Source organism: Pygocentrus nattereri, chromosome 3 (genome assembly GCF_015220715.1).
Source record: "Pygocentrus nattereri isolate fPygNat1 chromosome 3, fPygNat1.pri, whole genome shotgun sequence".
NCBI classification, from domain to species: Eukaryota; Metazoa; Chordata; class Actinopteri; order Characiformes; family Serrasalmidae; genus Pygocentrus; species Pygocentrus nattereri.
The window spans coordinates 47998027-48023515 of NC_051213.1; the positions used below are offsets into that span (position 1 = coordinate 47998027).

Sequence of the window (25489 nt, forward strand, 5' to 3'; positions counted from 1 at the left end):
TTCTAATTGGATAGTAGACACTGGTTGCTGGATTGGCTAAATGTTTAACAGAGTCACTGAATGAATATCTGCACAGGAAATTCTATAATAAAAAAAAAGAAAAATTGTTTACACACATTTTTCAGTCAAAGTACAGTTAAGAAGCAAGTCACCCATCAGGAACAATGCAATTCGTTTCACGGTTATTGACCGACAAAGTGTTAGTATTTATAAAAATGCCAAGTGCAGTTAAAAAGTATAAATGTGTGTAACTCAGTCATCAGTCATGTGTCTGAACTGTAAGCCGAAACGAAAGCTCAGTTTAGCCCTAACAGCTGAGGCTGAAAGCCTAATGCACAGCCATGTCATACAGGCTGCGTTCACATTACCAGGCTGAAGTGGCACGAATCTGAATTTTTCTGCTCCGACTCAGATCCAAAGTTTTCAGGGCTGTGTGGACTCAAATCCGATCTGAGCCACTTTCATATGTGGTCCTAGATCGGATGCGTATCCGATTGATGGCCTTGTGACTTTAATGTGACGCTCAGATCTGAATTTGTGCTTTTTCCCCACGCCATCGTTCAGCGTTACCATGGCAACAGCGCTGAACAGACGTTAAAGCCTGTGAACGGTGGAAAAGCAGCGCGTCTCACCTTTTCCTCCTCCGTCTGGCTCTAATAATGAAGCTGAGAGCTGATCAGAGTTAATGATCTTCTCAGCGAAGCTCGTTCTGCTCGTTAGTTTGTGCTGATGATGCAGTGATTCAGTCACGTGACGTTGCTGAGCAGGAGGAGCTCATGAGGGTCAGTTCAGGCCGGTTCATCACCTTAATGACCGATTTGAGTCTCTTACCTAAACGAGTGTGAACCATCGAGTCGGAGAGACCGGATTTGAGCAACGAGGCTTGTAATGTGAACAAAGTTTGTATATTCTCTTTATAAAACGTAACTCTGGTACTAAAATCTGATTGGTGCTGTTAATGAAATATCCTTTGACTTTATTTCTGCTCGCATGGACCACCGAATGTACTGATGAGGTAAGAACCCCGATTCTGATTAATTGATGGGCTTACAGCTTATGGTCTTGTCCGTATTTCAGTCAGAAGTCGCATCAAACTCGGGCCGAATCCCAAACGGCTGCGTACTCCCTAAATAGTGTGCTAGCTAGCTATAACAGCTTAGAAGTTCTAGGCTCTACAGCCACATAGTGCGTGATTTATCGAGTGTGGGTGTGTCCCAAATCATTATTTCCTAGCTATATTTTGCACCGTTGGGATGCAAAATCCAGTATTTAAATTCCTACATAGTGCACTATGTAGGCAGCATGCAGCCGATTGAGATTCAGCCCCAGTGTGCTGAAGGGAGCCGCTGGATTGGTGCTAAATAAGACTCGCGGTGGTGATTTAGTGACCAAAAACGCTTATTAAGCGAAGGTTTTTGCATTGAACAGTGCTACGATATCATATGGTCTTATGATCATAAGCCAAAATGTTCAAATATTCATGAAATGATCACAATATAAAGAGATGGGCGACTGAACTACACCTCTTGGCGGAATACTTGTTTATGGTGATTATTGTTAATAACTTGAATTCATTTCTGGAAAGTTGTGTATTTTATCGTATTGTATGTTGGCCGGCGTTTTTGTAAAAGCAGTAATCCACTAATTGTGCACTAATTGTGATTTAGTCACAGGGAGGGGAGTTTTAGCCGTCGTGCCTAACAACACCCTTCCCTGTGATACAGTCGCAGTAGCAGCAAGTGGCTTAATGCTTTAATGTATAATCTATGCATACATTTTGATGGGTGTGCATTGCGGAAGGTAGTGCTGTGTCTCCTCAAAGTGTAGCCAGTCTGTGCAAGTGATTTATACTCTACACAGCCTCCCATACGTTTCTGTCTTGATGCAGCCACTAGCTAGCAAGCTTTAGTTGATTGGCAGCTTAGTTGGTAGACTAAACCCTACACTAGAGACTACTGTTGGTAGTAAAACTCATATGGAAAGTTTCTTAAAGGAATAGTTGACAAGAAACAAAAAAATATGCACAAGTGTTCACTCACCCCAGATGTGGACAAGCTTGGTGTCCAAATTTTGCTTCTTTGTTTAAATGTGTTCTTTGTGTAAATATGTCTCCAAAACTCCTCTAGGCCCACTCAAACCATATCCAGGGACGTATTACAGAAATGTCCTATCTTTTTGTCTTAATATTGGACAGAATTTTCACAAATTTGTATTACAGAAGCAAATTTGATCTTAATTTAGAACTTATAGCATGTTATCTCAGGTTAGGGAGCCTTAACTTACTCAATTACCTAGAAACAAACCATGCATGCACAGCTAAAGCCTGGACCTGTAATTGGAATAATGAATTTAGTTAGCCAGACAGCGTGTGAATATTGTGAGAGCGCCCCCTTCTGTTTATCAGAGTCACTGCTTCAGTTTCAGTCTCCATTTCCCAAACGCTTTAGCCGAGTGCACTAACGTTACTCCTCCTAATAAACAGACACACGTTCAGCTCCGTCTCCTCATTATTCACCACCATCACTGTAATATTTCATCATCAACATTATCAGAGGGGCGGTGGAGTTCGAGTCGGCAGCATCTGAGATGTTTAAAACGCAGAGTTAGAAGAGAAAAACATCTCCCAGTGAAAGCCGCGTTTTACAGTAGAAATAAATGGAGCTCATTATGCTGGTAGTGAACTTCGCTGCCTGACTCAGCCGCTTCAAAACCAGAGAAATGGACCTTAAACAGAAGTTAGGACCCTGTTGGAGTTCATCCTAAAGTTAGGACAGGATTTAGGAGGTTTAGTCTAGTTAGGATGTTTGTGTGATGCTGTTTTCTGATCTGGAGTTAATGATATCATGAAGTTTCAAACTGTTATACTGTATTAGCTACTGTCCCGAATTCAGTCGTCATGGTGACTAAACTGATCAGAGTTAAGACATTTCTGTAAGGTCGTCCTTAAGGTCGCGCAGACGATCATCGGTCATCTATTGACTTTGTGTTCGTTAGCAACGTTAGCTTCATCGCTAAAGGATACAAAACTTATTTAGATGGTCCAAATGCTTTGTAGATGCTTAGTTTACTTTCAAGTTACATTCAAGAAAAATATCTACTAATTTCACTATAATTTTCTTTAACTCTAAACCTGCTCTAATCCTAACCCTAAACCCAGCCCTAACCCTGGTCCAAATCCTAACCCTAAACCCAGCCCTCAGCCTGGTCCAAATCCTAACCTTGGTCCAAATCCTAACCCTAAACCCAGCCCTAACCTTGGTCCAAATCCTAACCCTAAACCCAGCCCTCACCCTGGTCCAAATCCTAACCCTAAACCCAGCCCTCACCCTGGTCCAAATCCTAACCCTAAACCCAGCCCTCACCCTGGTCCAAATCCTAACCCTAAACCCAGCCCTCACCCTGGTCCAAATCCTAACCTTGGTCCAAATCCTAACCCTAAACCCAGCCCTCACCCTGGTCCAAATCCTAACCCTAAACCCAGCCCTCACCCTGGTCCAAATCCTAACCTTGGTCCAAATCCTAACCCTAAACCCAGCCCTCACCCTGGTCCAAATCCTAACCCTAAACCCAGCCCTCACCCTGGTCCAAATCCTAACCCTGGTCCAAATCCTAACCCTAAACCCAGCCCTCACCCTGGTCCAAATCCTAACCCTGGTCCAAATCCTAACCCTAAACCCAGCCCTCACCCTGGTCCAAATCCTAACCCTAAACCCAGCCCTCACCCTGGTCCAAATCCTAACCTTGGTCCAAATCCTAACCCTAAACCCAGCCCTCACCCTGGTCCAAATCCTAACCTTGGTCCAAATTCTAACCCCACCGCTGTTTAGAATCAGTTTAAACATATAAGTTTGTCAACCATTGGAACATCTGTATGTAACCTATAGGGACTATAGTGGACTATCCAAATAAAGTGAGACCAAACTTGGACACCAAGCATGTTTTCACTGATCGACTCCAACTGGGGTGGGTAAAAAATGTTGTAAATTACATTTGTCACCATATGGTAATACCGTTTTAGCAGTTTACAGCATAAACATACTTGAAACTTACAAAAGTCTTCATAATTCCAAACAGAAATTCTCTCATTTCGATAAATATATCTCCACTACTCTGAACTGTACAGTACGAGTCCCATTAGTGGACCAAAAAGAGCTGTGATTGGCTCTCGGTTCCCAACTCTACTGTACCTCCTGTACAGCACGGCTACTGCAGAGGGTGAAGCGCAGTGCCAGGCTGTTCTGTTCCTTAAAATGATGGATAAATATTAATGTACAGAATGTATGACTACAGAATAGAAGCTGATTAATTAAGCTGATTTCATCCCAAATATTCAAATTATCCCAAATATTCAGTACAGCCACACTTGTAGGCACTTTTCAAGCCCCAGGACTGGGTTAGCGATGCTGTCCGTCGTCAAACAGCGAGGACTGCCTTCAGTTTCAACGGACAGAAAAGTCAAAAGCACAGAAAGTATTACTTTTTGTGTAAACCCGGCTTCCGGGTTTCTTAAACACTAGAGGGCGCTCCCGAGCAGGTCCAAAATGAATGGGTTAATATGGAGCATTTGAGAAAAAACATACTTTATAAATGCTTAAACGTTTTTAATGTAAAATGACACATTAATTTCCTGAACAGCATTAAACATTTTAACACTGCTGTTATATTTTTAAGAGCTTTTAAACTCTAGTTATAGGAGTTTAAAACGGCCTTGTGTATGTTCATGACGTCAGTGAGCGTTAACAGCCAATGAGCTGCTCCGCTCGCCCATCAATCAGCATTCAGTAGCAGTAATGTTAACGTCCTGCTGCCCAAAACCTGTTTTCTTGGCTTTTTTTAGTGAAATTTATTCTTCTACTTTCTAAAATTTGAGGAAAGTTCTGGGCGAGTGATTAGAAACTATTTTAACTCTTCTAGCTCCATTCACTCCTATTCATTGAGGACTCGCTCTCAGGCGCCCTCTGCTGTTCAGCAGTCCTGTTTTTGATATAATGGGGGAAATAAGAAGTGGCTCCTCATAAACCGGCTCTGGTATCACCGGGTTTTCCTCCTTGTTTATATTCAAGTGTTGAAATGTGTTTGTGTCACCAGTCAAAACGTCTTGTATTCACACCAGTGAGTCCCAATCAAAGTCGTCCTGGAACTCTTCGCTGTTGCTGTGGAGCTGCTTCATCGGGGGGCGACTTCTGGGCGTCAGAGGTTGTGTTTGAAGAGCTGGAGAGGACAGAGGTACCATGAGGCTAAGCTTAAAAACTCCCACTTTACCAGCTCAATAAATACGTCCTACACTCTTTAAAAAAAAGATGGTTCTTCCAGGGTTCTTTAGTAAAGAAAATAGTTCTAAATAAGACCATGAACATTAAAAGAACCCGTTGCATGATTAGTGTTATTTGCAACATGAAAATTGATGGAGAGTGTGTTTTATATGGTTCTATATAAAACCTTTTTGAAAAGGGTTCTTCTATTGTTACAACACACTTAAAAAGATGGTTCTTCAGGGTTTCTTTAGTACAGAAAATGGTTCTATATAGAAACATGAACACTGAAAGAACCCTTTTGCATGATTAAAGGGTTCTTTGCATCCTGAGAGGGTTCTTCAGATTGATGGACAATGTGTTTTAAATGGTTCTATACAGAACCTTTTTGAAAAGGGTTCTATGCAGCACCCAACAGGGTTCTTCTATTGTTATAACACACTTAAAAAGGTTCTTCAGGGGTTCTTTAGTACAGAAAATGGTTCTATATAGAAACATGAACACTCAGAACCCTTTGCATGATTCTTTGCATTGTGAGAGGGTTCTTCAGATTGATTCAGATTGAGAGTGTGTTTTATATGGTTCTATATAGAACCTTTTTGAAAAGGGTTCAATAGAACACCAAAAAAGGGTTCCTTTATTGTTACAAGCTTGACATTCATAACCATAGTAGAACCCTTCTTGCCCTTTAGTGAAGAAAATGTTTCTATATAGAACCATTAACACTCAAAGTACTCTTTGCATGATTAAAGGGTTCTTTGCATCATGAACGGGTTCTTCAGGCTGATGGAGAATGTGCTGTAGATGTTTCTACATAGCACCTAAGGGTTCTACTATAAATGTGCAGCAGGAAGCATCTGCTGCACATTTTCCATCAATCCGAAGAACTGTTTCACAAAGCAGAGAACCTTTAATCATGCCAAGGGTTCTTTGTGTGTTCATGGTTTTATATAGGACCCTTTTCTTTACTAAAGAACCCTTGAAGAACCATCTTTTTAAGTGTGTGGAGATCGTTTCCAGCACCTCGTTGAATCCATACCAGGAAGAATTCAGGCTGTTCTGGGAGCAAAGGGGGTCCTACCCAGTGCTAGAGTGGTGTTTCCTGTAAAGTGGCCAATGTATGTCAAACACCTGACCACACGCACTGCCCCTGGTGGTGAGGATGTAGAACTGCCATCACCAGTGAAGGTAACATTTGCAGTTAGGAAAGTCTTAAGAACCCTGGGTTCCATATTTAGTTGATTTTGTGAAAATAAGGTAATAAATCGTCCACATCAGCGGCCACCACTGCTAATTCACCCTTTAACCCTGAAGGTTGGCGCGCAGACTGCTGGTCACCACAGCAACACAGACAACAATCTCGCCCAGCTAGATGCTACGAAATGGCAAAGAGAGAGATTTAAGACGAACATTGATGATTTGGAGACGAATGGACTTATTTGTGTTTATAATCACTCCAGCTGGTTTCCTGATACTTTTAATCTGCAACGAGAAACTGAAACACTAGAAATCACGAAGCTGAAGTCTATTGTTCCATTCTGGCACCTCGGGCACCTTTTAAAGTGTAACGGGAAAATTTGAACAAAAAGCTGGCGAATGAGAAGAGATCCTCATCCTCGTCAAAAAATAAATCAAACACTGACAGACATTTTCTAAGAAGCTGTTCTACTTTTGTGAAAAAGTTTCCTGCCAGAGATGCGTGAAAAACAGCTATAGCTGAGCTAAAACTTAAAGCGAAGCAAAACGAGTCTGTTTTCGTTTAGAACTTTTATTCAATACTAGCACATCAGCACATACGGAGACATATTTTCAGCCAAGCGGGTAAAATGGGCATTAAATGTGGCTCCCGCATCTTTTACGTATTTAGATATGATGATCCTTCTAAAGGTTCTTCAGCCAACTAAAAGTGGTTCAGTAGACAGTAAGCAGAAAGCTGATTGTTTTTAACAGGGTCTTACCGTTGGGAGGCAGAGGGTGGCTGGTGGTTGGCTGGTTCTCGAGGTTCCTCTGTGGAATCTGGATTTGAGGGGTCAGGCTTTTCCTGGGGCTCTGAAGTGGGGCTCCACCACTGCAGGACTGGAGCTGGGGCGGAAAGCTCAGCGGAGACGGGTGGACTAAACTAGCCAGAGTCGGCGCGGCGGCTGGCTGCATGTTGGCATGAGGCTGAGCTAGCTGGCTCAGAGACGGGTGGCTGCCAGATGAGGAGGAGCCAATCAGGCCTTTCTGAGTGAAGAAGCGGTTGAGGGAGTCGCAGAGCGAAGTGAAGAGTGCCGGGTCCAGCGCCCAGTCGCAGAGCTCCGCCTGGCGCATGCTCTCTATCAGGTCTGAGAAAGTGAGCGAGACCTCAGTGAGGGTGGGCGATACGGTGAAAATGTACAACGGGTTGACACGGTCACTGTATACAGGCTGTCGTTTACAGGCTCGCTGTAATTGGTCTAAATCTTACATTCTCAGAAAAGCACATTGTGATGTCATTTATCATGATATCGATAATATATTGTCATATTGCCAACCCCTACAAGACCGCTGTACAAAATAAATATGCAGCACTTTAATATGCAATTAATCCCGAGAAGTGGAAAACTGACCTGGATGGCTGGTGAGATCAATGTTGGCCCAGTCCAGACTGCTCGCAATCCTGAAACTCTCTCTCAACGAGTCAGCGTGGCTGAACCAGTCTGCAGGAACGACTGCGGAAAAACAAAAACATTACCGTGGAGCACGTCTGTCACTCTCTGGTTAAAAGTGCTGTAGATAATGATGGCGAAGCAGTAAGAAATGTGGGAGAAACAGGTTCACAATTTGGTGCCATACAGGCCAGATATGTGGAGATCAATCGCAAATTAAATCTTTTATTATTTAAGGATCTGAACTGACCGCACAAACAAAAGGCTATGCTTTCGATTCCTGTGCCACAACTGCAGTACCACGCAAAGCCATTTTAATGAATATAGTTAGTTAAGTGACCCTTATTGGTCCCACAATGGGGAAATTTGACCCACCCATGCCGTGAAATGCTGCATACACACTTGGGGGCAGTGAGCACACTTGCCTGGAGCGGTAGGCAGCCCTATCCACAGCGCCCAGGGAGCAGTTGGGGGTTAGGTGCCTTGCTCAAGCGCACTTCAGTCACGTGTACTCATATAGTTGAAACAGCAGACAGTGGTCATTATCAGCAATACAGCTTCAACTCTTCTGGGAAGGCTTTCCACAAGGGTTAGGAGTGTGTTTATGGGAATTTTTGACCGTTCTTCCAGAAGCGCTTTTGTGAGGTCAGACACTGATGGTGGACGAGAAGGCCTGGCTCACAGTCTCCGCTCTAAGCTGTTCTATGGGGTTGAGGTCAGGACTCTGTGCAGGCCAGTCAAGTTCTTCCACACCAAACTGGCTCATCCGTGTCTTTATGGACCTGCTTTGTGCACTGGTGTGGAGTCATGTTGGAACAGGAAGGGGCCAAACTCCCCAAACTGTTCCCACAAGGTTGGGAGCATGAAATTGTCCAAAATCTCTTGGTGCTGAAGCTTTAAGAGTTCCTTTCACTGGAACTAAGGGGCCGCGCCCAACTCCTGAAAAACAACCCCACACCATGATCCCCCCTCCACCAAACTTTACAATCCAGTCAGACAAGTACCGTCTCCTGGCAAACACCAAGCCCAGACTAGTCCATCGGATTTCCAGACAGAGAAGCGTGATTGGTCACTCCAGAGAACACGTCTCCACTGCTCTAGAGTCCAGTGGTGGCGCTTTACTCCACTGCATTCCACGCTTTGCATTGCGCTTGGTGATGTAAGGCTTGGATGCAGCTGCTCGGCCATGGAAACCCATTCCATGAAGCTCTCTACGCTGTTCTGGAGCTGATCTGAAGGTCACATGAAGTTTGGAGGTCTGTAGTGATTGACTCTGCAGAAAGTCAGTGACCTCTACACACTATGCCCCTCAGCATCCGCTGACCCCGCTCTGTCATTTTACGTGGCCGACCACTTTGTGGCTGAGTTGCTGTCGTTCCCAATCGCTTCCACTTTGTTATAATCCCACTGACAGTTGAGTGTGAGATAATTTAATATTGAGTATATATGTAGTATGTATTTAGTATATATGTATAGTAAATATGAGTAAAACAGGCTGTAAAAACATTTTTTACTGCTGTTCCTTTTGGTCTTTATTCAAAATATTAACAAAAATCTAACCTTTATTTGAAGTACAATGATTGAAAAAGCCCTAACTGTTATTAGCAGATAAATAGGATCTGAGACAATTCCTCCATACAGAACCTCTCCAGATCCTTCAGACTCTGAGGTCCACACTGTGGGCTCCCATTTTCAGCTCATCTCACAGGTTTTCCAAGGGGATTAGGTTCAGAAGACCAGAGTGGCCATGGCAAAACCTTAATTCTGTGGTGAGTGAACCATTTCTGTGTTGATTTTGAGGCATGTTTGGGATCATTGTCCAGTTGTAAGATCCAACCTGGGCCCAGTTTCAGCTTCCAGGCTGAGGCAGTCAGCTTTTGATTTGATTTCTGTGGACCTGAGGGTCACAACAGCTGCAAGAAACATTTTGTTTTCTCTCCAAAAGTATTTTGTATAATACATTTCTATGAGGGAGCTTTTAGAGGTGGGCGTCTGGTTCCTATCACCCCCACTGTGAACGATTCTGACTCTGTAAATTTCACACAAAACCAATTTAACCAATTAATTATGCAGAAATTTTACATTTTTCGTCTATGGGAGTCATTATTTCATTATGTGACCATCCTTTAACTTGAGTGGGGTTTTAGGATATTACACAAAGCCCAAGAAACTTTGTTAAATAAATACATTTTAAGCATGAGAGGATACTCCACCAGTCAGTCCATTATCATTAATAATTAAACAGCCAGTGGAGCACGAATAGAGCCAGTACTGAGGTTTTGCAACAAGACCAGAAAAAAATGAAATACATTCATAGCAGAGTAGAGGTGGGCAATATCACGATACTCAAAATTTTCAAAATGGACGATATGTCATGATGTTTTAAGGCAAAATTAGTTTTTAGTTTTTTTCGGATTTGATCATAATCATCTCAGGACAGATGAAGGTTCGCTGGTGGTTTTGGAGAGTGAATAAATTGACCTTATTTGGGTTGTAGTCATGGCGACTGTAAAGAATTCTGAACCATTTCACACTAAATCTGAATCACTCTCAACTACTGAATTATGCAGAAATACAAAATAGTTCACTTTCAGAAAGTGGTGAGCGTAAGCGTGAAAATCCTGGAGCAACAGTGAGCAACAACAGGTTACCTCCAGGCACTCTTAGCTGAAGCGCATGGATGAATAAATGAGGTGTTGGTCTGCTTACCGTTGTTGTGTAGCAGCCTGTCAGGCTCAGAGTTGGCCTGTGGGTTTTGGTTGGAAGTCAATGTAGGGTTAGTGTTGGGGGCAGGGCTGGTGCTGTTGGCAGTGGGGGCGGAGTGAGGGTTTGGGTTCGTGTTGGGGGCGGGGATGGTGCTGTTGGCAGTGGGGGCGGAGTGAGGGTTTGGGTTCGTGTTGGGGGCGGGGATGGTGCTGTTGGCAGTGGGGGCGGAGTGAGGGTTTGGGTTCGTGTTGGGGACGGGGATGGTGCTAGCAGTGGGAGCGGAGTGAGGGTTTGGGTTCGTGTTGGGGGCGGGGATGGTGCTGTTGGCAGTGGGGGCGGAGTGAGGGTTTGGGTTCGTGTTGGGGACGGGGATGGTGCTAGCAGTGGGAGCGGAGTGAGGGTGTAGGTTAGTGTTGGGGGCGGGGATGGAGCTGTTAGCAGTGGGGGTGAAGTGAGGGTGTGGGTTAGTGTTGGGGGCAGGGATGGTGCTGTTAGCAGTGTGGGCGGAGTGTGGGTGTGGGTTTAGGTTAGTGTTGGGGCAGGGGTGAGGAGACAGAGGTGGCAGGGTCGGTGTGTGGAGTGGCGTGAAGTCATGGGGTATTCCGAGAGTATTTGGAGCATCTGCTGCAAGAGAGAGAGAGAAATCACCGTCACTTCCATAAACAGAAACTGGAGAGATTTAACAAAAATGCAAACATCTATCACCACCCTTCATTCATTCATTTCCCAGTCAAAACAGTGTGTCCACTCTTTCCCTTCATTCCAGCTTCCATTCTTTTCCGCAGACTCACTTTCAGCTCCTCAAAGAATCTGCAGACACGCCTCCAAAGTTCAGTCTTAGAAGCTGGTTGATGATTTTCTGAAGTAATCAAACCCATTCAGTGGTGCTGAGGTCTGGACTCTGGGGTGGTCAGTCCATCGTTCAGCTTCTTTGATGTGCCCGTCTCCTTTTCTCAGTGAGGTTCTTCTTGATCAGCTACATGTCCTTTCAGACCCACAGCGCTGAGTGGTCTTCTCACAGTGGAAGGATGGACAGAAACACCTGTGGGTAGCTTGATTTTCTCCTCTCTCTCAGAGATCAAAGCTTTCAGTGCTGTTTATCTGATGAAGGCAGTTTTGGTGTCTACCAGGTCTTCCAGGTGGCTGTTAGGAGCCACATTTTCTCTGGAGCTTTTAATCTTTTTTTTGAACTCCAGTTTTAGAAACTCCTTTAAAAAACTTGTACTTAATGAATAAAAAACTCACGTAACGATTCACTTCATTCAATCTCGATTCTCGATACTGGGTCCACAATTTGATACTTATTGCAATGGCGACTCTTAGCTGACGTAACCGATCTGGTGGTTAGTGTTCTCCTCTAAGCGTGTTTGGCTGTCCAGTGACGTTGCGTTAGCAGCAGATCCAAAAGATGCAGTGGCACTTCACAGAACTCCGAGGAAGCCTCTGCTAGCCTTTGCCCTCCTAGCACTGGTGGTAGTGTAAAAGATGTGAAATGCTGGATGTCACAGAATTTCCTCCTACTAAACAGTAACAAAACAGAGGTTCTCCTTCTGGGTCCAAAATTGTTCAGCAGCAAAAAATCTTGGCATCATAATTGACTCAGATTTATCATTCGATCAACACACAGGCAGCATCACTAGGACAGCTTTTCTGCATCTTCGCAACATCGCCAAGATCAGAAATGCCCTGTCCCTGCGTGATGCAGAAACACTAGTACACGCCTTTATTACTTCTAGGCTAGACTACTGTAACGCGCTACTGTCAGGATGTACGAGCAGGAACTTGAGCAAACTCCAACTAGTCCAAAACGCCGCAGCCAGGGTCCTCACTAAAACTAGAACATCTGATCATATCAGTCCAGTGCTATCATCACTTCATTGGCTACCTATTAAATTCCGTATTGATTATAAAATCCTTTATTGACTTAAAAAGCCCTACATGGTCTCGCTCCTGAGTACCTGCAAGACCTTTTTTCTCATTATGAGCCATCACGACCACTCAGATCCCAGAGCGCTGGCTTATTAATAGTTCCCAGAATCCCTAAGACTGCAGCTGGAAGAAGAGCCTTTTCTTATAAAGCCCCCAAACTCTGGAATGATCTTCCAGAAACTGTTCGGGACTCAGACACAGTCTCAATCTTTAAGACTAGGCTGAAAACTCACTTGTTCAGTTTAGCTTTTGGTAGCTAATGTTCCCCCTTAGATAAAGGCAGCAGATCCAGGGGTCCATGGACACAGGGAATTATAGTAAACTGAGACGCTGGTGCTGTCGTCCCGCTGCTCGCACGCGGTCACTCAGGTTTGTGGACGGTGGAGCAGAGGGACGCCAGACTGTCTCAGAGTGCTGCCGTGTCTGTGTGTCCTTCTGGTTCTCTCCTTTTAGTTAAGCTGTCATAGTCAGATCTGCCGGAGTCGTTAGCCACACTCTGGAAATGTTTACATCCCCTGTTTATGTACAAACAGACAGAATAAAACTAATTCCCTCTCCCTGCCTTTTTTCAGAGTATACAACCGCCCACATGTCCAGCCGGACACTGAAGGACGACTGACTGTTGAGCCCTCCTGCTGCCCACTTCAGACCAGCTGCCCACGCCCAGCTGCCACCACCTGCCTTGGACGAGCTGCCCACCCTACACTGATGTTCTCATGGACTCCCAGCTATTCCTAATACCAATATTACTGCTATTAATATTAGTAGTATAATCACTTGTAGGTAGTTTGACCAGAGGAGGACGGGTCCCCCCTGGTGAGCCTGGTTCCTCCCAAGGTTTCTTCCTCAGTTCTGAGGGAGTTTTTCCTTGCCACTGTTGCCCCTGGCTTGCCCGCCAGGAAGTATTTACATTTTTTACATTCTTGTTAAAACTTTGTCTTTTCTGGAATTCTGTGAAGCTGCTTTGTGACAACATCTGTTGTAAAAAGCGCTACAAATAAATTTGATCTGATTTGATTAGCGGTAGGTGGTGTGACTGGGGGAGTCCTAACTAGTGGGTGGGATTGGAGACAACTTGGGGCAGTCGTGGGCTGGAGGTTAGGGAACTGGCCCTGTGATCGGAAGGTTGCCGGTTCGATCCCCAGCACCGACAGTCCATGACTGAGGTGTCCTTGAGCAAGACACCTAACCCCCAGCCCTATCCCCGGGAGCCGTGGATAGGGCTGCCCACCACTCCGGGCAAGTGTGCTCACTGCCCCCTAGTGTGTGTGTATTCACTAGTGTGTATGTGGTGTTTCACTTCACGGATGGGATAAATGTGGAGGGGGAATTTCCCCGTTTGTGGGATTAAAAAAGTATCACTTAAATTAAATTGGGGAGAAAATTGAGTGGAAAAAACCCCAAAATAAAACATCAGCAAAATTATTGCCAAAGGTACGTAAACTAAGAAGACAGCGATTATATATTATATATATTGGTGTTATAGATTTTATTTGGCCTAAACATTTGAATCAAGTAAATTGAAAGCACTGTGACTGATATAAGCAGAGACAGAACTAAGAGACGTTTGGAGAACAGAAACTCTCGCAGACCAAAAACAGAAATGCTAATAAAGAACAGATGAAGTTTTGACACTTACATTGCGAGGTGACTCTCTCTCTCATGGAGCGACAGAGCGACTGGAAGGAGGTGTAGAGGTCCGGCAGGTTCAGGTCGCTGAAGGAGAAGCGCAGCGGCTGTTCGGCCGCTGGGAAAAAGGCGGCAGTAGCCGTGGGTAACGGGGCAGGGGGGCGCTGCAAGGGGAAAGACAGTATTAGTGTAAGATTATCTGGAATCCCTGCTTAGCGAAAAATCTGATCAATTTCTTCTGGAGTGAGGAGTGAAAGGGGGGGGGAGGGGATTGTATGTATCAGATTGGCCTGAATTCATGGTAATAACTCATGTTGCAACTCCTTATGGACTTTCTTATGGTTTCTAACTTTATATGGACAAAAGTATGTAGCATGGCTACTGGATCTATTAGCATTGTAGCTTCAGTGCAAATATTTAGGGTAATGGGGGAAACCGACATCTGCATGTTTGGCCTGTAACCGTGAACCATCACTTTAAGCGCAGTAGACAACACAGAAAAGAAAAGCAGGGATATTTTTTACCTTGCAAGGAGGCGGGGACAGAGTGGTTTTGATGTCTGGAGGAAGTAGGAGGGGCTCGGCTTGACTGACATGTACTTTGTCTTCAGCAGATGGAGGTTTTTCAGGAATCTGGAGGAGTAAAAGAGAAAAAACGCTAAAGTCGTGTGTGTTTATTCCCTCATTAAGAAAATGAGAGGCCTGAAAGCTGTACCATCTCCTCGTCTGTAGAATATGGTCGCTTAACTCCTCTGGCCTGAAGTTGGTCAGGTGATCCATCCATGGTCCAATAAGAGCCCTGGAAAAGAGACCGACAGAGCTGTTAGTTTGGCTATAAAATGGGGGAACACAATTGTGTGCAAACTGATCAGCCAAGAACTGATAATCTTAAATTAGCTTCAGGGTACGAGACATAAGTAGCTAACAAGTAATGGAGGCACACACATTGATTTATCAGTCTACTCAGGCTTTAGCAGAGCTCAGTAACGCTGAGATTAATAACCGATCACATTGATTTATCAGTCTACTCAGGCTTTAGCAGAGCTCAGTAACGCTGAGATTAATAACCGATCACATTGATTTATCAGTCTACTCAGGCTTTAGCAGAGCTCAGTAACACTGAGATTAATAACCGATCACATTGATTTATCAGTCTACTCAGGCTTTAGCAGAGCTCAGTAACACTGAGATTAATAACTGATCATATTGATTTATCAGTCTACTCAGGCTTTAGCAGAGCTCAGTAACACTGAGATTAATAACCCATCACATTGATTTATCAGTCTACTCAGGCTTTAGCAGAGCTCAGTAACACTGAGATTAATAACCGATCACATTGATTTATCAGTCTACTCAGGCTTTAGCAGAGCTCAGTAACACTGAGATTAATAACTGATCACATTGATTTATCAGTCTACTCAGGCTTTAGCAGAGCTCAGTAACACTGAGATTAATAACTGATCACATTGATTTATCAGTCTACTCAGGCTTTAGCAGAGCTCAGTAACGCTGAGATTAATAACTGATCACATTGATTTATCAGTCTACTCAGGCTTTAGCAGAGCTCAGTAACGCTGAGATTAATAACTGATCACATTGATTTATCAGTCTACTCAGGCTTTAGCAGAGCTCAGTAACGCTGAGATTAATAACTGATCACATTGATTTATCAGTCTACTCAGACTTTAGCAGAGCTCAGTAACGCTGAGATTAATAACCGATCACATTGATTTATCAGTCTACTCAGGCTTTAGCAGAGCTCAGTAACGCTGAGATTAATAACCGATCACATTGATTTATCAGTCTACTCAGGCTTTAGCAGAGCTCAGTAACGCTGAGATTAATAACCGATCACATTAATTTATCAGTCTACTCAGGCTTCAGCAGAGCTCAGTAACGCTGAGATTAATAACCGATCACATTGATTTATCAGTCTACTCAGGCTTTAGCAGAGCTCAGTAACGCTGAGATTAATAACCGATCACATTGATTTATCAGTCTACTCAGGCTTTAGCAGAGCTCAGTAACGCTGAGATTAATAACTGATCACATTGATTTATCAGTCTACTCAGGCTTTAGCAGAGCTCAGTAACACTGAGATTAATAACTGATCACGTTGATTTATCAGTCTACTCAGGCTTTAGCAGAGCTCAGTAACGCTGAGATTAATAACTGATCACATTGATTTATCAGTCTACTCAGACTTTAGCAGAGCTCAGTAACGCTGAGATTAATAACTGATCACATTGATTTATCACTACTCAGACTACTCAGTGAATACTTCACTGAAATGGACAGTTTTGAAAGCTTGCAAACAAGACCTGGACTTCCCCTCACTAAGGAAATGTAATATTAACAGGCCACCAGGCCAGTTCCGTTGTCTTACCTGATGCATAGCTGTTGAAGGTGGTTTCCGCAATGCTTTGAGCTTTGTGGTGACCATACTGCTAGCGTGTAGGTTACTTTATGTAGGTTAATAGTAAAAAGCCAAAACCTCAACTGATACGTAACATGAAAACACCCACTGACTCACACCCTTTATACATTTCATTTGGTTCCCACCATTATACCATTATGACACTGGCTTGCCGTGCTATCGGTCTGTACCTCAGATGATGAGGAGCCCAGCCTAAATGCTTTGCATATCAGCCTGAGGGTGATTTCCCACTGGTTTGTCCATAGTGCTCACTGGTGGAGTATAAACTAGAAGCACGTCTTGACTGACTGACTACACATTTAGGTTAAGGATATGTGGCTGAAGCATTGCTTTAAATATGTGTACACTACAGTACAAGATACTCAACCCCCCACCCCTCCCGTCTCTCTTTATTATGCCAAATATGTGACGCAGTGTGCCTCTGTGAAAGTCTACACTGTCTCAAACCAGTGATTATTGTTCCTATTTCACACTATGTAATGAATAACCTCACCTTTCCAGGGTCGCTCTGCGGTCTTGGAACTTTCCGGAAGCATTTATTCAGGGAGAGGTTGTGTCGAATTGAATTCTGCACAGGAAATATAGAAACAGTGAAACGTTTGAAATGAGTCAGATTTTGAATTCCAGCAATTCCACCCAAAAGTTGGAAGTAGCTATTTTCAATTCTACAAAACCAACCTAGATGCAGACAAATGTACAAAATGGTGATATGCACTGTATTGCCGAAAGTATTCGGTCGTCTGGCTTCACACACATATGAACTTGAGTGACATCCCATTCTTAATCCACAGGGTTTAATATGATGTCGGCCCACCCTTTGCAGCTATAACAGCTTTAACTCTTCTGGGAAGGCTTTCCACAGGGTTAGGAGTGTGTTTATGGGAATTTATGATCATTTTTCCAGAAGCGCATTTGTGAGGTCAGACACTGATGTTGGACGAGAAGGCTTGGCTCACAGTCTCCGCTCTAATTCATCCCAAAGGTGTTCTATGGGGTTGAGGTCAGGACTCTGTGCAGGCCAGTCAAGTTCTTCCACACCAAACTGGCTCATCCACGTCTTTATGCTTTGTGCACTGGTGTGCAGTCATGTTGGAACAGGAAGGGGCCGTCCCCAAAGTGTTCCCACAAAGTTGGGCGCGTGAAATTGTCCAGAATCTCTTGGTGCTGAAGCTTTAAGAGTTCCTTTCACTGGAACTAAGGGGCCGAGCCCAACTCCTGAAAAACAACCCCACACCATGATCCCCCCTCCACCAAACATTACACTCAGCACAATGCAGTCAGACAAGTACCGTCTCCTGGCAACTGCCAAACCCAGACTCCTCCATCGGATTCCCAGACGGAGAAGCGTGATTGGTCACTCCAGAGAACTCGTCTCCACTGCTTTAGAGTCCAGTGGCGGCGCTTTACTCCACTGCATTCCACATGTAGCAGAAGGGGTTTCCTCTGATTTCTGTGCCAGCGGCGTTCAGCGTGACTGTGTTTGGCGTGACTGGATCTGGCTTTGTCTCTCTTCGTTGATTCGTTGATTCCTCACTCCTCAAAGATTACAAGCTTCATAGGCTTGTGGCTTCACCGCCGGCCAGTGTTTTTCTCTCCGTGTCTGGCAGCGCAGTTTCACTTTCACTGGTGATATTTGCAGCTGTGCTGCACCCTGTGGCTGCTGTAGCTGCTGTGTCTGAGGCCGACTCTGATCCTCGCCGCGGAGGAAACTGGCGTGCAGTATGCTGGACCCCTAGCCCAGATTGTGTTGGGTTGTGCTTCCAGCTCCCTGCAGTGCTGCTGTTTTGTCGGTGCTTAAATTCTTAGTTTGGTTCTGTTTTGTTTGGTCTTGGTTTTAGCTGGTTTTGTTCTGGTCTAAAAACCTGGTTTTGTCTTAGTGCTTTTGTTTAAATATATTTTGTTCTGTCTTAATTTAATTTTCTCTCTTTAGTGCTTTGGCTTGACCTTTTATTGGCTAAGTGTAATTTTATTTTTGTGTGTGGTTTTGTTTTCATTACTATGTTTTTCATTTAGTTTTCTGAGTATTTTGATTTGTGGTTTATTATTTGAAGCTTGTGCTGTTGCTGCAGTGAAGTTCTTGTTGACTGCTTTATTTTTGTTTTTCATTATTTAGCGTTTTGGTTATGTTCGCACTTGGTCTAAATTTAGTTTTTAGTCTTTTCGTTCAGTAAAATTGTTCCGGGGCTTGGTGCTTCGGTGTGCGCGCGTGTGTGTGTATGTGTGTCTGTGCGTGTTACAGTTTGTTCTGTGTTTTATTCTGGGTGTGGTGCAAGGGGGTTGTAAGAGGCCGATATCCGATCTTCAACTCCTTGAGAGAACTAAAAGATAAGTAGTTGTTATTGCCTTAGCTGTTTATTATTGGTCTCCCCCTCCACTACCCACTGTATTTGTTTGTCTTTTTCTGGCTGGACAGGAGCTGTGGACTGATTTGGGTGGTGGCATCCCTTTCACCTGTCCTGTAGTGTAGAGAACTTCGGGTGTCACTGAGGTGTGCAGCGTGGTCCCGTGTGGCGTGTAGTGTAGGAGACCTCCCTTTTTTCCATACTTTCCTCTGCCGTGGTAAACCCTCAGCCCTGTTCCTTCAGCTGTGGTGTTATTAAAATCTAAATGGATCCATAGAAAATTAAATTCAGTTGTGCTATTTGTTTTATCCTAATTGAGTCCAGAAGGGGGCTCGTGTCCTGACCTGCCCCTTGTGGGGGAAATTTTAAATAATTAAAAGTACGGAAGTACGTCTCTGGTGTCCAAGTGTGTTCGAACCTGGGTGTCTCTTTTTGGGCCTTGAGTGCCAGTAATATTACCTAGGGGTGAAATTCCCCTAGGTGGCGTAGGCGTGCTTATTCATTTACTCCACCACTCTACCACACACGCTTTGCATTGCGTTTGGTGATGTAAGGCTTGGATGCAGCTGCTCGGCCATGGAAAGCCATTCCATGAAGCTCTGGGACAGGTGCAACAAAAGGCTGGAAAAGTGGTACTAATAGAAAACAGCTAGAGGAGCAAAGGGCACCCAGCTCACACGACCGGGTATAAAAAGAGCATTTCAGAGAGGCAGAGTCTCTCAGAAGCAAAGACGGGCAGAGATTCACCAACCTGTGCAAATCTGTGTCTAACATTTGTGGAACAATTTCAGAAAAACGTTCCTCGATGTAAAATTGCGAAGACTTTGGATATCCAACCATCTACAATACATGATGTCATCAAAAGGTTCAGAGAATCTGGACAAAGTCCTGTACGCAAGGGACAAGGCTGGTGGTCATTATGGATGCTTGTGATCTTCAGGCCCTCAAGCAGCACTGCATTGAAAACAGGCCGGATTCTGTACTGGAAACCACTGCATGGGCTCAGAAACACAGAAATCCCTGTCTGTGATTCGCCGTGCCGTCCACAAATGCGAAAGAAGAAGCCGTATATAAACAGGATCCAGAAACGCTGCCGTCTTCTCTGGGCCAGGGCTCGATTAAAACGTACTGAGGCAAAATGGAAAACTGCTCTGTCAGATGAATCAAAATTTGAAATTGTTTTTGGAAACCATGGACTCAAGAGGAGAGGGACCGTCCAGCTTGTTATGAGCGCACAGTTCAAAAGCCTGAATCTCAGATGGCCTGGGGTTGCATTAGGGCCTATGGCGTGGGCAACTTACACATCTGGAAAGGCTCTATCAGTGTTGACCAGAACAAAATATGCTGCCATCCATCAACATCTGATATATGTTCTATGTTCTATTGTAAATAAAATATGGGTTTATGAGATTTGAAAATCTGTTATTATTCACATTTATTTACATTTTACACAACATCCCAGCTTTTCTGGAATCGGGATTGTACATTCCCAAACTTGCCAAACTTGATCCTCCACCATGGAATAATGGAAGTGTTAAAGACAAATGAAAAGTGACAGATTTTGACGCTATATGTCTGTGCGAGTTTCTGTTAAATGTATGTTTCTTGAAAGAACAAAAGGGTGGTCTCTCAATTTTATACACACAAGTAAATACAGTAATATAAATAATGTCATATTTAAGTTGGTCAGTTTACATGTTTTGTTGATTTTCTAAGTGTAAATAAGTGACCACATTTTTTAAATACTGTGTCCACTCACTGTCCACTCTATTAGACACTCCTGCCTCGTCGGTCCACCTTGTAGATGTAAAGTCAGAGACGACAGCTCATCTGCTGCTGCACAGTTTGTGCTGGTCATCCTCTAGTCCTTCATCAGTGGTCACAGGACGCTGCCCACAGGACGCTGCCCACAGGACGCTGCTTGGCTGGATATTTTTGGTTCTCAGTCCAGCAGCGACACTGGGGTGTTTAAAAACCCCAGCAGCACTGCTGTGTCTGATCCACTTGCACCAGCGCAACACACACTAACACACCACCACCACTGCAGTGGCCAGAATGACCCATCACCCAAATAATACCTGCGCTGTGGGGGTCCTGTGGGGGTCCTGACCATTGAAGAACAGGGAGCAGAGAAACAGACGGACTACAGTCTGTGACCGCAGAGCTACGAAGTGCTCCTATATGGTCAGTGGAGCTGATCAAGTGGACACTGAGTGTAGAAACGAGAGATCGATGCCACATTTAAGCACGTTCGCTTATTTTCACTCACAAAATCAACAAGACACATCATTCGACCAGGGGTGCGCAAACTTTTGCATACACCTCTGTGTGAGTGTCCTCCTTTACCTTCCAGCCTCGGCCTGCTCTGTTGTAATAAGGGAACGTGTCACTGATCCAGGTGTAAATGTCGTTGAGACTCAGCTTCCTCTCGGGGGCGGAGCTGATCGCCATGGCGATGAGGGTGGCGTAGCTGTGCGGAGGCTTCCCTTTGGAGCCGGGCGGAGGGGAGGAGGAAGGGATGGACGGAGGGGCGGCTGTATCTCTCTCCCTGGCTCGCTCTCTCTTCCTCTCTCCTCTCTCCTTGCCGGAGCGCAGCGTGCTGACGCCCAGCTGAGGGAGCCAGTCGATGCTGGTCAAACTGGAGTCCAGTTCTGACGTCATGCTGGAGGAAGTGGCTGCAGTGCAGAGCGGAAGAGGGCGTTAAGAGGCACTTCGGTCCAAACAAAGCAGTGTACACTTCAATTTACATATACAGCGTTTCCTCCTGAGCGAGGCTGCCTTTATTCGCCTCACACTTCACCTGGCAGTAATGATGCTGATACAACACCTTTAATTATTATGTGGTATTTTATTATAACTGAGTAGTAACTTCATTAGGACCTCAGTCTGGACATTAACTGCATTATATTTATAAGCAGTATTACTGATCATGCTAACTTGTTAACTTTATTCATTCTGCCTTATTAACTTCATTCATGCTAAATTCAATATCATGCATTTTACAAATGCTGCCTTATTATTTTATTAACTGTTAATACTATTAACCTAAATCTCATTAACTTTATGCAAAACGCATTGACTGCATTAATACAAACTTATATTTTATAAGAACCTCTTTCTGGTCATTAAATGTGTTTTAATTCTCATTTTGTTCTCTTTTTTTTACATTTAAATGAAACATCAATAACTTTATTCACTCTGACTTACTAACTTTATCAATGCTAAATTACATATCATTCATTTTACAAATGCCGACTTATTATTTTATGAAAGGTTGAATATAATTCACTTTAATGGTGTTAATCTCATTAAGTTTAATTATGCAAACGTATTAACTGCATTAATACAAACTTAAACTACTTTCATTCTGGATATTGAATGTATTTTATTTTCATTTTGGACATTTTCTTTTTTTTTTTACATTTAAATGAAATCACTAACTTTATTCATTCTGATTTTGTTTACATTTAACTTGAATATCATTAACTTTCTCAATGTTGATTTCTTTATTATCTTAACTTTATTAATGTGAAATATAATTAACTTTATGATTACTATTTTAAATATCACTATTATAATAATAATAGTATCATTATTTATAAGTCTTGACTTATTATTGTATTAAATGTCAAATATACAAACACACACACACACACACACACACACACACACACACACACACACACACACACCTATACAGTATATGAGCTTTTATAGTTAGTTATAGTTAGTTTATATGTTATTGATGGTACAGTAGTGAGAAATAATATGTTTTCTTTGGGGACTACTTTGCCTCACAACGCCCTGCATATTATGTATCCCTCCACCAGGAATGGATTTGTAGGCCAAAATCTACTCAAAACTATCGTAAACCATGTCGCAGACATTGGGCAGTGAATTTAAAACCATTTCACATAAAACTTTCTGTGAGGGAGCTTTGAAAGATTCTTATATGATCTGCCAGTACAGTGAGACCATTTCACTTAGTCGCTTAATATAGTTATATCACACTTATTACATACTAAGGCTTATTATTCAGTAACTACAGGGACTCCAGTGCAAACCGACTGAGCTATTCATAAGTTATAGAAGTGTGTAGTAAAGTCTTGGGCCTGCTGGTGGCCCTGGCCATTTAAAAGGTTAAGACGTTGATTAAAAATGTCAAGTTATGATCTTATAAAGTTCTTATAGAAATCTCGAAATGAGAAATATTATGGCCATGGATTAAACTTTAGCTATGACTACAACACAACTACAGCCGTTCTGCTTACCATCCAAAACCTCCAGGGAACCTAGACGAGTCTTCTGAGTTCATATAGTTTAATATGGAATGTTGGTGAAGGTAAAATAGCAGAAAATCAATGGGACTATTTTGCCTCACAACACCCTGCATGTACCCCTCCACCATGAAAGGATTTTAAGGCTGAAATAGCAGCGTATTAATAACCATGCCTTTCTGTGAGCGAGCTTTTAGAGGTGGACGTCTGGTTCCTATCACCACCACTAAAAGAGCATTCTTATACGATCCGCCAAAACAGTGAGAAAATGGCTTAATAAAATAAAATCTCAGGCTTATTACAGTCCAAGGCTTATTATTCAGTAACTACAGGGACTTCAATGCAAACTGGCTGAGCTATTCATAGGTTATAGAAGTGTGTAATAAAACTTGACCATGAATATATTTGAGCCATGACTACGACACAAACACAGACATACAAATACAACCTACATGTGTCGTCTAAGCTTTTACAGATTTCATACGGACCACTGACGATGGTAAAATAGTGAGAAATAATACATTTTTGGGGACTATTTTGCCTCACAGCGCCCTGCATACTATGTATCCCTCCACCAAGAATGGATTCGTAGGCCAAAACCTACTCAAAACTATTGTAAACAATGTCTCAGACATCAGGCAGCGAATTCACAACCAACTCATGTAGTGACTTTCTGTGAGGGAGCTTTTAGAGGTGGACGTCTGGTTCCTATCACCACCACTAATTATTCTTATATGAGCTGCCAATACAGTGGCATCCTTTCACTTAGAAAATTACTTAATACCCTTAAAATCTCAGGCTTATTACATTCTAAGGCTTATTATTCAGCAACTACAGGGGCTCTAATGCAAATCGGCTTGGTTATTCTTGGGTTATAGAAGTGTGCAATAAAACTTGACCATGAATATATTTGAGCCATGGCCACGACACAAATACAGACATTGTATTTACTGTCCAAAACCACCAGTGAACCTACGTGTCTCATCTAAGCTTTTACCATTGACCACTGATGATGGTAAAATAGTGAGAAATTATACAGGGTCTGCTTGTGGGCCCTGGCCATTGAAGAGGTTAACTAAATGTTCACGAAATGAGAAATATTAGGCTAAATTTAGGTCAGGTTTCGCTGCCAAGACCTTGTTTTTGCTGTGTATACAGTTCCGGCACTATTTTAAAAATCTGCACCTCTCCTGTCCCCCTGAATAACGACCAATCAGTGTAATGAATGAAATGCATGCAGTCACATCTGCAAAGTGCTGAGCACCAAGCTGGCTGATGCAGAGACAGACAGAAGCTCCACGGCTAAAAATAGAGCCGCGGAGGAAACTTTAAAACAAAGCAGACCAAAGTTTGTAGAAACTCGGTGCTGCTTCTAAAGGAGGTTGGATACTTTTACATTCTTTCCAGATAGACTCAGATGTAATTAGTGAGGGAGAGAGAGAGAGAGAGAGAGAGAGGGAGAGAGAGAGAGAGAGAGAGAGAGAGAGTGAGACACATACAGCCTACCTCTCTCCTGTCAACAGGCCCCAGGCTTCACACTGTGTCAATTTTTAATGCTGTCATCTGCTGCGCCGCTCAGCTGTTTGTTTGTGCTTCGCTCTCTCTCTCTTCCTCTTTCACCTCCTTCACCTCCCATCCAAACTGCTTTCCTCAGCTTTCGTTTGCTTTACACTCTCTTCCGTGCGATATCTGCTTAAACCGAAAAGGAGGGGGAGAAAAAAAAAGTCAGAAAAGTTCTTCCTCTCTCGCTCTCTCTCTCTCTCTCTCTCTCACTCTCCCCCTCTCTCCTCCCTTTCACTGACCAGACGTCACACCCTCCTGTCTGACCTCTTCCTCTCATTCTTCTGCCACTCCTCTTTTTTTTTTCTCTCCTGCCCTCTCTCTCCTCCCACCTCTCGGAGTTTCTTCTTCCTCGTACAGCTGAAGTGGAAGGGCAACTCCACCCACTTTCCTAAAATTTCTGCACAGAGTGGTTAGACTTGGACCAGTTCATTGCACAGTGGTGGTGACTGGAACCAGGCATCGCCATGACAACACAACCAGAGTCATATTTATTTACTGCCCAAAACCACCCGTGAACCTACATGTGTCTTCTAAGCTTTCATATGGGATGTTGTTGATGGTACAATAGTGAGAAATAATGTTTTCTGTCGGGACTATTTTGCCTCACAGCGCCCTGCACATGACGTATCCCTCCACCAAGAATGGATTTGTAGGCCGAAATCTACTCAAAACCATCATAGACCCATAGAGTCCCAGCAAGTGAATTCATAACCGTTTTGTGTAGTGAC

General features: G+C 43.5%; 1 protein-coding gene across 3 annotated transcripts; it reads right to left on the minus strand.

Moving 5' to 3' along the window:
- Positions 1–4919: 4919 nt before the first annotated feature.
- On the minus strand, positions 4920–25483 carry foxj2 (forkhead box J2). Of its 3 annotated transcripts, XM_017714562.2 has the most exons (11): positions 25001–25483; positions 24705–24887; positions 21268–21596; positions 17073–17147; positions 14858–14941; positions 14668–14775; positions 14154–14307; positions 10589–11209; positions 7841–7942; positions 7211–7576; positions 4920–5211 (listed from the first exon to the last, which is right to left on the minus strand). In XM_017714562.2, exons 3-11 carry the CDS (start codon positions 21580–21582, stop codon positions 5105–5107), a joined length of 1932 nt encoding a protein of 643 aa, XP_017570051.2. In that variant the 5' UTR covers positions 21583–21596; positions 24705–24887; positions 25001–25483; the 3' UTR covers positions 4920–5104. The 3 variants fall into 3 exon arrangements, with proteins under 3 accessions (XP_017570051.2, XP_017570052.2, XP_037392929.1); XM_017714563.2 differs by lacking the exon at positions 25001–25483 and having other exon boundaries at positions 10589–11206; positions 24705–24968; XM_037537032.1 differs by lacking the exon at positions 25001–25483 and having other exon boundaries at positions 24698–24968.
- Positions 25484–25489: the final 6 nt, after the last annotated feature.